Below are 15,560 nucleotides of genomic sequence, written 5' to 3'. Positions count from 1 at the left end.
AGGAGGTATCCTCACCGAGCTCTGACGTCCTCTGCTGCCCTCTTCCCGGCTCCCCTCTCTCCCTCCTCACATCCTCCCCCATGCATCTCACTCTCTTTTCTGTTTCCTTCTCTCCTTCTGCTCTGTCTCCTTCCTATTTTGTATGGTGGCCACACTGTTTCGCCTCTTTTTCTTGCTGCTCTCATCTATTCTACATTTTGTGTTGGTTTTGTTTTTTTTTTTTTAACTCTTTTCTGGGTGTCTTTGTTTTTTCTTCTCCTGTGTCCTGACCACCTCTGCCCATTTTCCTTCTTCTGACCCATCAGGACCTGAGACTCCTTCCTTCTCTGTTCACCGCCCCCTCCCACCTCCTAAGGTGCTGACTCCACAGCACACAGCCCTCTGTGCAGCTGTTCACATCCTGGGCCTCTGGAGGGGCCTCATTGCCAAAGCATATCTGTCCCCTGGGGGACGGGGGCTTAGTTGGGGTGTGTGTGTGTGGGCTTGGGAGTGGAGTGGGTAATGAGAGATTGTGTCCCCTTTCTCCCAGTGGAGGGCGGTATATAGTGCCCTGCCCCTTCAACGAAAAACAAACAGACAAACCCTCTGGCCTTCAGTAATTTCCACTGAGCAAGAGTCTTGAAGGAGAGACCCTGGATTCCTGGGCCCCAGTTGGTGCTCCGCCCCACCTGAGATCGACTCCAGAATTTTTCCTAGCGTCCTGAACACTGGCTGCCTTGAGGGGACCTTCGGGGAATCTGGGATGATTTCCACCTCCAACCAATCTCTGGGGAATCAAAAAAGGAGCTGGTGAAGATCTCCAGGGACTTGAAGACACTTGTCTGCAGTGTTGGAGAGGGGCAGTGATGTGGCCCTCCTGCCTCAGTGATCAAAACTGCAGGTCCTGCCTCAGCAGGGAGAAGAGCATGGCCCTGGCAGCCTTAAAGTTGATGTTAGCCTGGAGTTTTTCCTTTTGATTTTTTTCTGATCAGGAGGCCAAAAATTACTGGGTGACCTTATTAAAGAAAAAGTGTCTCTTCCAGTTTTCTTGGGCAGAGGGTTTATATAAGGTGGAGGCTGCTGCTTCCATTGTCAAAGGAGTTGCACTGCTTGAGTGTGAGGTGACACCCACATGTGTTTCTCTGTGTCAGTTGCTTTCTGCTGCTTCCTGCTTCTCTGCAACTCAGCCATAATATGATCTAGATCAACAGTTAAAACGCATCAATTCTTTGGCACTCAGCCTTCTTCACAGTCCAACTCTCACATCCATACATGACCACAGGAAAAACCATAGCCTTGTACTCCTTGGAAGGAAAGTTATGACCAACCTAGATAGTATATTCAAAAGCAGAGACATTACTTTGCCGACTAAGGTCCGTCTAGTCAAGGCTATGGTTTTTCCTGTGGTCATGTATGGATGTGAGAGTTGAACTGTGAAGAAGGCTGAGCGCCGAAGAATTGATGCTTTTGAACTGTGGTGTTGGAGAAGACTCTTGAGAGTCCCTTGGACTGCAAGGAGATCCAACCAGTCCATTCTGAAGGAGATCAACCCTGGGATTTCTTTGGAAGGAATGATGCTAAAGCTGAAGCTCCAGTACTTTGGCCACTTCATGCGAAGAGTTGACTCATTGGAAAAGACTCTGATGCTGGGAGGGATTGGGGGCAGGAGGAGAAGGGGACGACAGAGGATGAGATGGCTGGATGGCATCACGGACTCGATGGATGTGAGTCTGAGTGAACTCCGGGAGATGGTGATAGACAGGGAGGCCTGGCGTGCTACAATTCATGGGGTCGCAAAGAGTCAGACACGACTGAGCGACTGAACTGAACTACACTGACTAGATGGACCTTAGTCAGCAAAGTAATATCTCTGCTTTTGAATATACTATCTAGGTTGGTCATAACTTCTCTAGGTCGGTGCAAACACAGTCACAGTTTAAAACCATGAATTTTAAATCATTATAACTAGGCTCAAACACATCTTTATTAATCAAAATAGTAACCATTACAATCAACGCATTTTTTCCAATGAGAAATAAGTTTGTTTATTCCTATAGCATAAAAATCCGTGCTTCAGCATACATCAAACTCTTGGAAAGCATTTTCTGCCTCCTGCTGGTTATGGAAGTGTGTTCTCCGTAAAAAGATGCTTGAAGAAGTGTTAGTTGGTGAGAGGTCAGGTGAACAGGGCGAATGAGGCAAAACTTGTTCACAATTCGTTCAACTTTTGAAGTGTTGCTTGTGCAACGTGTAGTCGGGTGTTGTTGAGAAGAATTGGGTCCTCTTTGTTAACCAATGCCAGCTGCAGGCATTGCAGTTTTGGGTGCATCTCATTGATTTGCTGAGCATACTTCTTAGATGTATTGGGTTCGCCGGGATTCAGAAAGCTGTAGTGGGTCAGACGGGCAGCAGACCACCAAACAGTGACCGTGACCTCTTTTTGGTGCAGGTTTGGCTTTAGGAAGCACTTTGGAGCTGCTTCTCAGTCCAGCCACTGCGCTGGTCATTGCTGTCTGTCATATACAATCCACTTTAAGAAAAAATGTTTATTTTTAATTGAAAGATAATTGCTTTACAATATTGTGTTGCTTCCTGCCATACAACAATAATGAATCTACCACACATGTACTTATGACCCCTCCCTCTTGAACATCCGTCCCAATTCCCCTACAATCCACTTGTGGCATGCCACAGTCTGATCGAGAAACAGTGCTGTATTGCATAGAAAAAGAGAAGACGATTCTTCAAATAGATGATTTTTTTTGATTTTTGGTCAGTTAATGAAGCATCCAATTATAAAGCTTTTTCACCTTTCCAATATCTTCAAATGGCAAGTGACATTAGAACAGTTGATATCAAGTTCTTCAGCAACTTCTTGTACATTTGTAAAAGGATCAGTTTTTTTTTTAATTTTTTAAAAAAAATTTATTTATTTATTTATTTTTAATTTTTACTTTACAATTCTGTATTGGTTTTGGCATAGATTGACATGAATCCACCACAGGTGTACAAGCGTTCCTGCTCTCAGTTGTCATTGTCAACTTCTGATGGCCGGCTACTATGTGCCTCGTCCTCAAGGCTCTTGTCTCCTTTGCAAAACTTCTTGAACCATCACTGCACTGTATGTCAGCGATTCCTGGGGTAAATGTGTTGTTGATGTTGCACGTTGTCTGCACTGCTTTAAGACCCATTTTGAACTCAAGAAAATCACTTGAATTTGCTTTTTGTCTAACAGCATTTCCATATTCTAAAATAAATATAAAATAAACAGCAAGTAGTAAGTCATTAGCAAAAAACATAAAATGAGATATGTGCAATTAAAATGATATATAGCATAACCACCGAGAAGGCAATGGCACCCCACTCCAGTTCTCTTGCCTGGAAAATCCCATGGATGGAGGAGCCTGGTAGGTTGCAGTCCATGGGGTCACTAAGAGTCAGATATGACTGAGTGACTTCACTTTCACTTTTCACTTTCATGCATTGGAGAAGGAAATGGCAACCCACTCCAGTGTTCTTGCCTGGAGAATCCCAGGGACGAGGCAGCCTGGTGGGCTGCCGTCTATGGGGTCCCACAGAGTCAGACATGACTGAAGTGACTTAGCAGCAGCAGCAGCAGCAGCAGACTACTTGAAATTATTCATATAATATTCAGCTTTATAAGATCCACGACTGTAATCCTGTGACCCTAGACATGGGAAGGAGCAAAAAATGGAAACCATTTCCTGGAGCTGACAGACCAGCAGGGCAGGCGGTCCAGAGGCTTTTGGCTGCTGTTTACCAGGACTGGATGAGTAACAGCACACTGAGGGGTCTATCAACAGACTTGTCTTCTGAGCAGGGAATGAGCATTCCTAGCACCCTGGGACAAATCAGTCAAAAAACTCCTCTGAAAGTGGATAATAAGAGAGAAACGGAGGAGACTGTGTAATAAAGAATGTTGCCCAAACCCAGTTCTACAGGCATGAAGTCATTAGTCACTGCAGTCACCTGTGATCCACCGTGAAAGGGGTTCAATGCAAAGATCAGGATGAGGCATTTTGTGCTCCGAGAAAACTTGCAGAACCAGCCCTCTGGTCAATATTTTCTGGCGAAGCTTTTATGAACCCAGTTTCTCACATCTTCCCATACTTAGAAAAGCACTAAAACCATTAACTAAGATATCTCTTCCTCCTGCGTGAAGTTACCTTCTTACCAGGCTGTGTGCTGATTGCTTGTCCCCCTCCCGCCAAGTCACATACACATTAAAGCCTGCAGCCTTACCTCCTCAGAACAGTTCTCAGAGCTTCCTGAGAGACCATCTCCCCATTTATAATCATCAGGTTGGCTCGAGTAAATTTTCAGTTTCTTTCTTAGGTTGACTATTGATTAATTTTTTATCCACAAAAGCAACTATGCATTTGCTTCCACAAGTCTCCTTGCTCAGCACATTGAGAACAGGGCTGTTCAGTGAATCCAGGTGATAACACTCTGTCCTCAGTCCCTGGTGCCACAAGCCCTACAGAGGGGCCCAAACTCAGCCCCATCCCCTGCCTCCTGCACCTCCCTGCTCCCCAGACAAGCCAACCCCCACTCCTCAGGCCTGCACTCGGGCTCTCTCCTTCCTGGGCTCCTTCTCCTGCCTCCTCCACTAAGACACACCCTTCACCCTCCGCTTGGATCTTGAGTCCTGCCTGCCCGTCATCCTCCATCCCCGCTCAGGACACCTGCCCTCCCCTCTGTGGACATGCCTCGTGGATGTGCTGATGGTCAGGTCATGGGTTGCCCTTCCTTCATCTGAGAGTTTCATAAGGATGGGCCGGGCCTTGCTCACTTGGGTCCTCAGCCTCTGGTCCAGCCTGGCCCAGAGCAGGTGCCTTATAAACATCTACTGAGCTGGAAGGGTCCACATGTGGCCGCAGTTCCTAGTGTCCAGCCCGCCTCCCTGGCCCTCTACCTGGGTGAGCTCTCAGCCCCCAGCATGTGCCTGCACCTGCCTGGGGTTTTGAAAGGCCTGCTAGGGTCCCTCTCACTTTTTGAACCTTCCCCACACTGTATTGCATATCTGCCATTTTGCTCTCTGGGGGGAAGTCCAGAAGCTTCTCTGTAAGTGAACATCTGATTACATCTCAGCATGGCTTCCCACTGAGTCCCAAATGCTTAATACGGTACCCAAGGGTGGGATGGCCTTTCCTTGCCAGAGTCTACTCTCTCTCTCTCACTTTCTCTCTCCCATAAACCTTGCTCACTCCTCCCTTCCCTGGATTCTCCTGTGAGAATTACCCCTCCCCCAACAAAGCCCTCATTCAGGAGACCCTCATTCCGTGAGGATGCATATTTCAGACCACAATCAACTCTTAAGTGTTTGATACAAATTTTAGAGGATCCAGCAGCACTCCACCTTCCCCAAAGGTTTAAATGGTTACCTTCTGAGGGTCCTGTGATGGGGGTCCCCAAACTCCTGAATCATAGCAGGAAAAGGGGACCATGAAAGTGAGTGTGGGCATCATTGTCAGGACACAGACTTCTTGGTCTGCCTCCAGAGGACTCTCTTGTCTTTGTGGGGACCTCTGGCATTTGTGGGAAGGAACCACAAGGGGGAGCCCTAAGGATGACCCCAGGATTCTGCTCACCCACACCTGAAGGAACGGTAGTGCAGGAGTCACCTGACTTACTTCTCCAAGGCTGCTTCCTACCCTGAGGCCCCTGGGTCCACTAATGTCCTGGAACGGGTTCCAGGAGATCTACCAGAGCCCTGTAACTGAATGCAACATTTCCAATGTATGTGAATGCATATTCCTGGGACAATCATAGAGTCAAAGGGATTTACATGCAGAAAATGTTAAAGGGTGTTTCCCGCGTAACTGGGTGGTTCCCACATAACTCCTTAGAAGTAAGCTCTACCAATGTTCCTAAACCAAACTGAGTAAGTGAGGGAGCATGGACTTGAGATCTCTCCAGATTGCCCGTCTGGGGCAGCGATCTTTCTTGGCATCAGGAGAAGCAGGTTCAGAAAGATCTGGTACCTTCTCTGAGCATTTAATTTCCCCAGCTTGTCACCTTCCCAAAGCACAGCATCAGAGAATCCCTTAGTGGAGGGATCTCTTTAGAACTTTAGTTCATCTCTCTACATTATACTCCAGCCTGGGGCTCATCCATCACTTCCCAGAGAGAGAGAGCTCTGTACAGTGCTCCTCAAAATGTAGTTTGTGGAGTAGTACCAGTTGGAAACTGTTCCTGGTCTACAATGAGATAAGTAGACACAGTGAAGGAACATTTACAAACTTTTATAGTAATTTGACATTGTCCAAAGATCCAGGGGTATGACTAGTGCCAGACAATGGGGCCTGGAATTTAAGTTTAGTGTTGGAGTTTGTGCTGATGGTCCAGCTGCAGTGGCAGGACAGACATGACCCAGATGAAGGAGGCTGGGCCAGCGAATCAATGCACTGCTTCCTTCATTAAGAATGTCTTGCCAAACACAAAAAATTAACTTTGCAAAACTAAGTAGCCAGCTTCAGTTCAGTTCAGTCGTTCAGTAGCGTCCGACTCTTTGCGACCCCTTGGACTGCAGCATGCCAGGCCTCCCTGTCCATCACCAACTCCCGGAGCTTGCTCAAATTCATGACCATCAAGTCAGTGATGCCATCCAACCATCTCATCTTCTGTTGTTCCCTTCTCCTCCTGCCTTCAACCTTTCCCAGCATCAGAGTCTTTGCCAAGGAGTCAGTTCTTCTCATCAGGTGGCCAAAGTATTGAATCTTCAGCCTCAGCATCAGTCCTTCCAATGAATATTCTGGAGTGATTTCCTTTAGGATTGACTGGTTTGATCTCCTTGCAGTCCAAGGGACTCCTAGGAGTCTTCTCCAACACCACAATTCAAAAGCATCAATTCTTTGGCGTTCAGCTTTGTGGTCCAACTCTTACATCCATACACGACTACTGGAAAAACCATAGCTTTGACTAGACAGACCTTTGTTGGCAAAGTAATGTCTCTGCTTTTCAATATGTTGTCTAGATTGGTCATAGCTTTCCTTCCAAGAAAAAAGCATCTTTTAATTTTATGGCTGCAGTCAACATCTGCAGTGATTTTGGAGCCCCCCAAAATAAAGTCAGCCACTGTTTCCATTGTTTCCCCATCTATTTGCCATGAAGTGATGGGACCAGATGACATGATCTTAACTTTTTGAATGTTGAGTTTTAAGCCAGCTTTTTCACTCTCCTCTTTCACTTTCACCAAGAGACTCTTTAGTTCATCTTCACTTTCTGCCATAAGGGTGGTGTCATCTGTATATCTGAGGTTATTGATATTTCTCCCGGCAATCTTGATTCCACCTTGTGCTTCATCCAGCCTGGCATTTTGCATGATGTATTCTGCATAAAAGTTAAATAAGCAAGGTGACAATATACAGCCTTGATGTACTCCTTTCAATTTGGAACCAGTCTGTTGTTCCATGTCCAGTTCTAACTGTTGCTTTTTGACCTGCATACAGATTTCTCAGGAGGCAGGTCAGGTGGTCTGGTATTCCCATCTCTTTAAGAATTTTCCACAGTTTGTTGTGATCCACACAGTCAAAGTCTTTAGCGTTAGTTGATGAAGCAGAAGTAGATGTTCTTCTGGAATCCTCTTGCTTTTTGTATGATCCAGCAGATGTTGGCAATTTGCTCTCTGGTTCCTCTGCCTTTTCTAAATTCAGCTTGAACATCTGGAATAGTCAGATGGTGAAGAGTTAAAATGAGTGAATTATAGAAAGACTAAGGCATTATTGTCTTTTATTATGTGATAATATTCCAGCTAATTGTCTACAACTATTGTTTTATACAAAGTTAGAATGTATTAAGGGGAAGGTCCTATAAAAATATTCAAACAATAGAACAAACTCCTGGAGATTCTGCAAGATAAGTTTGGTTCCAACTTTTTAAACATGGCAAATGGTCAATCAGATTTGCTTATTTATCTTACATCATCAGATTTTTAATGACTTCAATACTTACCTTCCGTGAAAAGAAGTACTATGTTTTTATTAGATTTTTCATGTTACATAATTTTATTAAATTAGCCATTCTATAAATGTGTTAGATTAATCTTCTTGAAACTTTATTTTTATTAATTTTAAACAGTCACAGTATGCCAGTTTAATTTATTTATTATTATTATTCTTTAATGGTCAGGACCATGCCACGTGTGGAATCTCGTTGCTTGACCAGGGATTGAACGTGTGCCCAGTGCTTTGGAAGCGCAGAGTCTTAACCACTGCAACACCAAGGAGGTCCACTGAAACTTTATTTAAAATCGTATCATTACCCTTCTCAAAAATCTCAAACTTCTTTTAAAAGATAAAACTCAAACTTCCCCTTGTGACAATTTAGATCCTCTTCAGTTGACATTGACTTGTGTTTTCTGCCTTACTGCTCACTGTTTCTTAAAAAATAATCATTGCATTGGTTAAGGTGTGTAGTGATATCTCATTGAGGTTATACCTTGCATTTTCCTCACTATTAATGAGTTTCAGTATTTTTTAAATGTGTTTACCTACCATTTAGGTATCATTCTTTATAAAATATTTCAGCCTGTTTTTACAATCAAGCTATGCCATTTAAACTCCATGACTTATTTTTTATATGAACTCTCATTTTTCCAACACAGCGCAACTATCAGTTGACACAATTTATACACTTTTCCAAAAGAGCACAATTGGTGATTAGGTGAATTTAGTGCATCTGAGCATTTATCTCTTATGTTAATTTTCATTTTTGTAAAGCAGTAACCATTCTCGTAGACCCAGATCCCAGAGGCAAGGCTTAAATTTGCATAGAGGATAAAATACCAAATGAATACTTTGTTGTTAGAATTCTATAATATATGAAGAAAGATTAAAAAAATTCTCCCATTTAAATCAGTAAGATACACTAAAACTTCTTAGGAAGTTTGGCCCATTTGGGGGAGTTGTTTGCCTACTTATTATTAAGTTGCAAAATTTCTTTCTATATCCCAGATAACAGAAATTATAAATATATTCCTTGTTATATTTTTAAAAGTTTCCAGAAAAGCTAGCCCCATATGGTGTTCACAAGGATCCCAGGACCCGTTGTCATATCCTGGGTCTCCTAGTGTCTGAGACTCACAAGGGAGGATCCATTGATCTAGAGAAGGATGGTCAGTGGAAACGCCCAGGAGGCACGAGGGAAGAAAATAAATAACGTGGATGGAGAGGATTAAGGTCCTTGGAGACAACCAACTGAACCTGTCAGGGGCGGTGGAAAAGCAAGATGCCCTGTGCATGACGTAAGCTCATGTTTATAAAGTAGGAAAAAAATCTACAGGTACCCCATAGAAACGTGTGTGCGTGTACATACACACATATCTATATATGATTTCAGAGTGTGTGAAATGTGCTGAAGGCTGTATATGAGGTTGAGGACATGGATGCTCCCTGATGGAGGAGTGGACACTCCTGTGAGCAGACAGGAAGCCTGGCCAAGCCCAAGAAGGGAAACTGGAACATGAGAGATAATTATAGATCTGCTTTATGTCAATGACACCTGAGAATAAGAAAAATATAGACAACTAAACAGAGATGAGGATGGAAAGCAATATCGATCATGTAACAGCTGCTCAGCTCCAGCCACCCAACCGTATCACCAAGGGAATGCAGCCTAGTGACACCAGATCTTTTGAGTCTTCTAAAGGAGGTAGAAATCTACATTTTCAAGTGAAATTAAAGTGCTGTACAGCAACCAAACATGCTGTTGTTGTTCAGTGACTAAGTCATGTCTAACTCTTTGTGACTCCATGAACTGCAGGATGCCAGGCTTCCCTGTCCATCACAGTTTCCCAGAATTTGCTCAAACTCATATCCATTGAGTCAGTGATGCCATCCAACCATTTCATCCTCTGTCATCCCCTTCTACTGCCCTCAATATTTCCCAGCATCACAGTCTTTTCCAGTGAGTTGGCTCTATGCATTAGATGGCCAAAGTACTGGAGCTTCAGCTTCAATATCAGTCCTTCCAATGAATATTCAGGTTGGTTTCCTTTAGGATTGACTGTTTTGATCTCCTTGCTGTCCAGGGGACTCTCAAGAGTTTTCTGCAGCACCACAGTTCGAAAGCATCAGTTCTTCGCTGCTCAGCTTTCTTTATGGTCCAACTCTCACATCCATACATGACTACTAGAAAAGCCATAGCTTTGATATACAGACCTTTGTCAGCAAAGTAATGTCTCTGCTTTTTAATACACTGTCTAGGTTTGTCACAGCTTTCCTTCCAAGGAGCAAACGTCTTTTAATTTCGTGACTGTGACATTAAATGGGCACAAAGTTGTCATTTATTCTTAAGTATGAATCACAGGGTCATTCTGTTAGTAAACTGGGAAAAATTAAGGGACAGTATGATCCTCCAGCTGCCCTCATCCCAGTGCCCCTCCCCACCCTGGCAGTGCCCACTGGGAGGCCCGCAGGCTCCAGGGCTCCACTGCCAGTTGGGGCTCAAGGAGCTTTGTGAGTCCAGGGAAGTTCTCAGGTTTGCCCTGTGTTTCTCTTTCCAGCCTCAGCTTGTCCCAGGGTTTATTATCAGCAAAGGTGATATAGTAATCCCCTGATGGCAGGAAGCTGGCTGGGGCTCAGGGTGCTGGCCCTTCAGCCCTGGGGGCCTCTCAGCAAATAGTCCCTTGGAAACAGAGCAGCTGTCCCTGAGGAGGGGGTGGGCTGGGAGGGGGCTCACTCCCCCCACACTGGACCCTGGAAGAGCCCCTGTGTGAGCAGGACTGCAGCCCTGGCTGGTGGGACTGTCTTGGGCAGGTGACCTGGGCAATTCCGTGGTCTCCAGGGTCCCTGCCACTCTGGCCACGTGTCCCTGTCACAGCCCTGAAACCCCTTGAGGCCCCTGTTCTCCTATCTCAGTTCCAGTCCAGGCCCCTCCTCCATGGGGAAGGTTGGCTCCATGCCTGCACCCCTTCTGGGTCAGAAGGCCCCTACTGGGTTGCCTCAGGGCCCCTGGAACCCTGGAATCCCCCCGCCCAGTCATCTCCACTCTGCCCCCCGCCCCCACCCCAGTCCCGGAAGCAGCCTCAGGGTTGTCCCTCCCAGGGGGTCCATTCTATGCCTCCTCTTTCAGCTCCTACCCTTAAAAAGGGCCCGATCATCTGTCCATCCCCATCCCCTCCCTGGATACCCTGAAAGTCTCCACATCATAACCAGACACAGATTCCTTGTTCATTTCCAATCTCTTCTTCCCAGCTTGGAAGCTGCTAACTGGGGGCTGAGGGTGGGGTTGGGGCTTCCCAGGTGACTAAGTGGAAAAGAATCCACCTGCCAGAGCAGGAGATGCAGGTTTGATCCCTGGTTTGGGAAGATCCCCTGGAGAAGGAAATGGCAACCCACTCCTGTATTCTTGCCTGGGAAATTCCATGGACAGAGGAGTCTAGAGGGATACAGTCCATGGGGCCAAAAAGAGTCAGATACGACTAAGCATAACACAGCTGAACCAGTCTCACAGGCTTAAAATCTTCACTCTGGTAGGACTAGTACTAGATCTTCCCAGACTCACAGTGGGATGGCAGATTCAACCCAGGGATCGAACCCAGGTCTCTCAAATTGCAGGCTGATTCTGTACCAGCTAAGCCACAAGGGAACCCCAAGAAGCACATCTTCCCCTCCCAGGAATTGAACTGGGGTCTAACTGGGGTCTCCTGCATTGCAGGCAGATTCTTTACCAACTGAGCTAACAAGGAAGCCCTTTAAAAACCAAACATTATGTTAATTTATTCTGCGGGTCCCCCGTGATACTCCACATTGGAGTCATGCTAGGTTGGGGTCTCCCTTCCCCAATGGGAAAGTCACATGTGAAGGCAAAACTTGGGGAGGGAATTCAGAACAGCCCTGACTTCCCATGTCATCTTGTCCCCACGGCCTTGCTCTCACCCCATGGCTCCTCCCTGTTCACCCCCTGGAATTGCCCTCCTCCAGGTGGGGCTAAGTCCCCTCAGATGGCAGCTCCTTCTAGTGATGTTGCAGGGAGGACAGGTCGGGACACGTGTGTCTTCAGGTTGCTGTGGAAGGAGGCCGTGGCCCTGAAGGCATGTCCTGGGCCCCAGAGCTCCAAGCTTTTTCCCTTTGCTCCCACCCATGGGCCCTGGTGACAAGTGGGCTGTAAAGCAAAATGTTCAGGCTTCCAGCTTTGGTGTTTTTATCTGGGTTCTCACTCCTATCCATGGAACATTATTTGAGGCACTTGGTTGCCTGAGCCTAATTTTCTCTCTGTCAGATGATTAGGAGGACAATGTATTTATACAATCACTGTTCTGAAAACTGTGAGGTCAGATCTGCTCGAGTCAGAATTTTTCAGACAGGTGACATGGTGCATCTACTTTATAGGAGATAAAACCCTACTGGGGTCTGAAAACACTTACTAATCAAACACATTCGGTCCTGTGTGTGTGCTCGGTCATCCCCGACTCTGCAACCTCATGGACTGTAGCCCAACAGGCTCCTCCACCCGTGGGATTCTCCAGGTAAGAATACTGGAGTGGTTTGCCATTTCCTACTCCAGGGACTCTTCCCCACCCAGGGATCAACCCATGTCTCCTCCATCCCCTGCCTTGGCAAGCGGATTCTTTACCATAGCTCCAGCTGGGAAGACCCAGTCAAATATGTTAGTGCTTTTGCAACTGAACTTTTGAACTTTTGCACTAAGTGAAATAAAGACCATAAATTGTCTCATGTCCATTCAGGCCACACATTCTTGTGAAATAAATTTTTTAAAACTTTTACAATTTTCAGAGCCTTGGAGATTGAAGTTACAGATAAGGACAATTCTACTTTGTGTCTCTGAGAGTAATGGCAAAAGCTGAAAGAGATAAGTAATGTTTATGGGCTGACGCCAGATCCAGCCCAGCTGTGAGGTTGGGATAAGCCAAGTCTGACAAGGCCAAGGGTGATGGGTGGGGAGAACCATTCTGGAACAGCTGTGTGGTTACCCAGGTGTCTGAACCATTGGTTCAAACTCCACAGATCCTGAGCCTCAGCTGTCACAGGGCCCTGACCCTTTTCTAGTCATCTGACTTAATCCACTTCCAGAGCTGGATCTTTACCTGGTGAGTCCTTTGCAAGGACCACGGCCATTCCATTGACGGAGACCCACATGACCATCATGACATCCACGTCACTGTCCTTAGGCTTGGACTCTGTGACCAACAAGAGCTACGTCCTCCACTTCCTGCAGCTGCTCTCCACCTGTATGGCCTTCTTTCTGGTGACCAGGGAGAGCACCTGGAGTGTGGACATAAGTAACTGGTCCACGTTTGTCTGGTGTTTCTGCTTCGCCGTGACCCTCCTTACCCTCATAGCTGAGTTATGTGGACTCCAGGATAAACTTCACCTCTCCTGGGACAGCTTTCTCATCACCTCTGCCTGCTACTGCACCGTTTTCTGCCTCTCGGCCTCCATCATTTACCCCATCATCCACCTTCAGATTTTTCCCGATGGCTCCCCCCGACACCATGTTATTGCTGCCACTGCATTCTCCTGCATCGCTTCTGTGGCTTATGCTGTCGAAGTGGCCTGGACCTGTGCCCGGACTGGTGAGTCCTCCTACTCTTTGCTAGGCATGCTCAAGAGGCTGGAGATCTTTGTGGCGTGTGTCATCTTCGCCTTCCTCAGCAACACCTACCCGAATGAGCGCCAGCCGGCCCTGGTGTGGTGTGTGGCTGTATACTGCATCTGCTTCATCCTGGCGGCTGTGGCTATACTGTGGCACCGGTGTGACTGTGACAAGAGTCTGCCCTACTCCTGTTTGGGGTTTGGGCAGTCTGTGCTCGCCGTCCTCCTCTACACCACTGCTCTGGTCCTCTGGCCTCTCTACCAGTTCAACAGGGATTTCGGTGGGCAGCCCCAGCGGTCCAACGTGTTGAGCTGCATTGATGAGCTCACCTCCTACCTGTGCGTCTGGGACCAACGCCTGGCTGTGGCCATCCTGACAGCCGTCAACCTGCTGATTTATGTGGCAGACCTGGTGACCTTGACTGTGGTCAGTGACCGAGGCTCTACCCAGGGGCTCCGGATTCCCTCTTCTTACTGAGCTCTGACATCCTCTGATGCCCTCTCCCTGGCTCACGCTCTCCCTCCTCACACCCTTCCCCATGCATCTCACTCTCTTTCCTGTTTCTCTCCCTCCTTCTGCTCTGTCTCCTTCCTGTCTTGTGTGTTTGCCCACATTCTGTTTTATCTCTTTCTCTTGCTTCTCTCATCTTTCCTACATTTTCTTCTTTTTGGCCCTCTTTCAGCCATTCCTGCTTTTCTCATCTCCTGTGTCCTGACCAGGACATTTTCCTTCTTCTGATCTATTGTTATAGCCACGCATTCCAGGAAACAAACTCACTCAGAAGGACAATGCAGATAGTGGAGTGCAGTTTATTACACCGGCGGGCCCACGGCAGAGTCTCCTCTTACTCAAGAACCTGGACCAGCTTTTGTGAAAACTTTAAATACCCTAAGTGTACACGCCCAAACCCACCTCCCCAAATTCCCTGAAACTAGTCTGAACAAAGGAAAAGAAAGATACAAAGATAACCCATGATTCATATGCCATAGGCCTGGGTAGTTAACAGTGGACAATTATCAATAGGCCTGTGGTTATAGCCCAGTAAGCATAATAGAATTTATGATTCTATTGGGTTACATAGATAATTAGGGTATTCTTTTAGGCGATGGAGAGTCTAGGTACGAGCCCTAGGGCTCTTCCATGGGGGGGTGGAGGGGTGGGGGTGGGGTCTGGTTTTCCAGTTGGTATGTTGTTTCCATAGATACTGGGCTCAAAGTCCACAGTCTGGCCCAAGATGGAGTGCTGCTTTCAAGATGGAGCCTGTTCTGTCTGTTTCCTCCTTCACTATCAGGACCTGAGACTCCTTCCTTTTCTGCCCACCACCCCTCCCCACCTCCTAAGGTGCTGACTCCACAGCACACAGCCCTTCGTGCAGCTGTTCGCACCTTGGGCCTCTGGAGGGGCCTCATTGCCAAAGGATGTCTGTCTCCCTGATAGTGCCCTAGTTGCTGTGTGTGTGTTTGGTGTATGTGGAGGTAGCTAAGGATTTGACCCCCTTTCTCTTAGGATAGGGCCTTGTACAGTGCACTTCCCCTTTAAGTTAAAAGAAAAAACTCCAGAGGTCAATAGTTTTCAATGAGTTGCAAGCTTAAAGCAGAGACCCTGGATCCAGAGGCCCCGCCTGTTGCTCAGTCTCACCTGAGATTGGCTCCAGAATTTTTGTGGGCTCATTAAAACCCTCTGCCTAGACCTCATCTTAAAGCTAGCAAGAGGTAGATGGCTTCCGTTCTACACTATGGGGAGTCCAAAATTGAGCTGGAAAAGAACTGCAGTTTCTTGAAGACAACCTCTGACGTATTTCAGAGGGGCAGGGATGTGACTCAGCCTCAGAGCTAAAAACTGCATCTCCTGCCTCTGCAGGCAGAAGAACATGGACCTTGCCACTTAAAGAAAAATTGCCACTTAAAGCTGATGTTAGCTAGCATCAACTTTAAAAAGTAGTCACAACCTAGAAGATGAGAGTTATGTTTTATTTGATGGGAGTTTTTAGGACTTCAAGCCCG

At 46.6% G+C, this 15,560-nt stretch overlaps 1 protein-coding gene across 1 annotated transcript in view; it reads left to right on the top strand.

Annotated features, from left to right (window-relative positions):
* Window positions 1-14,034, top strand: part of LOC120875363 (myeloid-associated differentiation marker-like) — a 21,437-nt gene extending 7,403 nt beyond the window's left edge. The window contains exon 3 of the mRNA XM_040257127.1: window positions 13,035-14,034. Coding sequence (XP_040113061.1) covers window positions 13,035-14,034 — 1,000 coding nt within the window. The remainder of the gene's footprint in view (window positions 1-13,034) is intronic.
* The last annotated feature ends 1,526 nt before the right edge of the window (window positions 14,035-15,560 follow it).

The sequence above is a fragment of the Oryx dammah genome, unplaced genomic scaffold, assembly GCF_014754425.2.
Source record: "Oryx dammah isolate SB20612 unplaced genomic scaffold, SCBI_Odam_1.1 HiC_scaffold_16, whole genome shotgun sequence".
In the NCBI taxonomy this organism is placed as follows: domain Eukaryota; kingdom Metazoa; phylum Chordata; class Mammalia; order Artiodactyla; family Bovidae; genus Oryx; species Oryx dammah.
The sequence above is the reverse complement of the archived record's forward strand: the minus strand, read 5'-3'. Positions and strand labels throughout refer to the sequence as shown.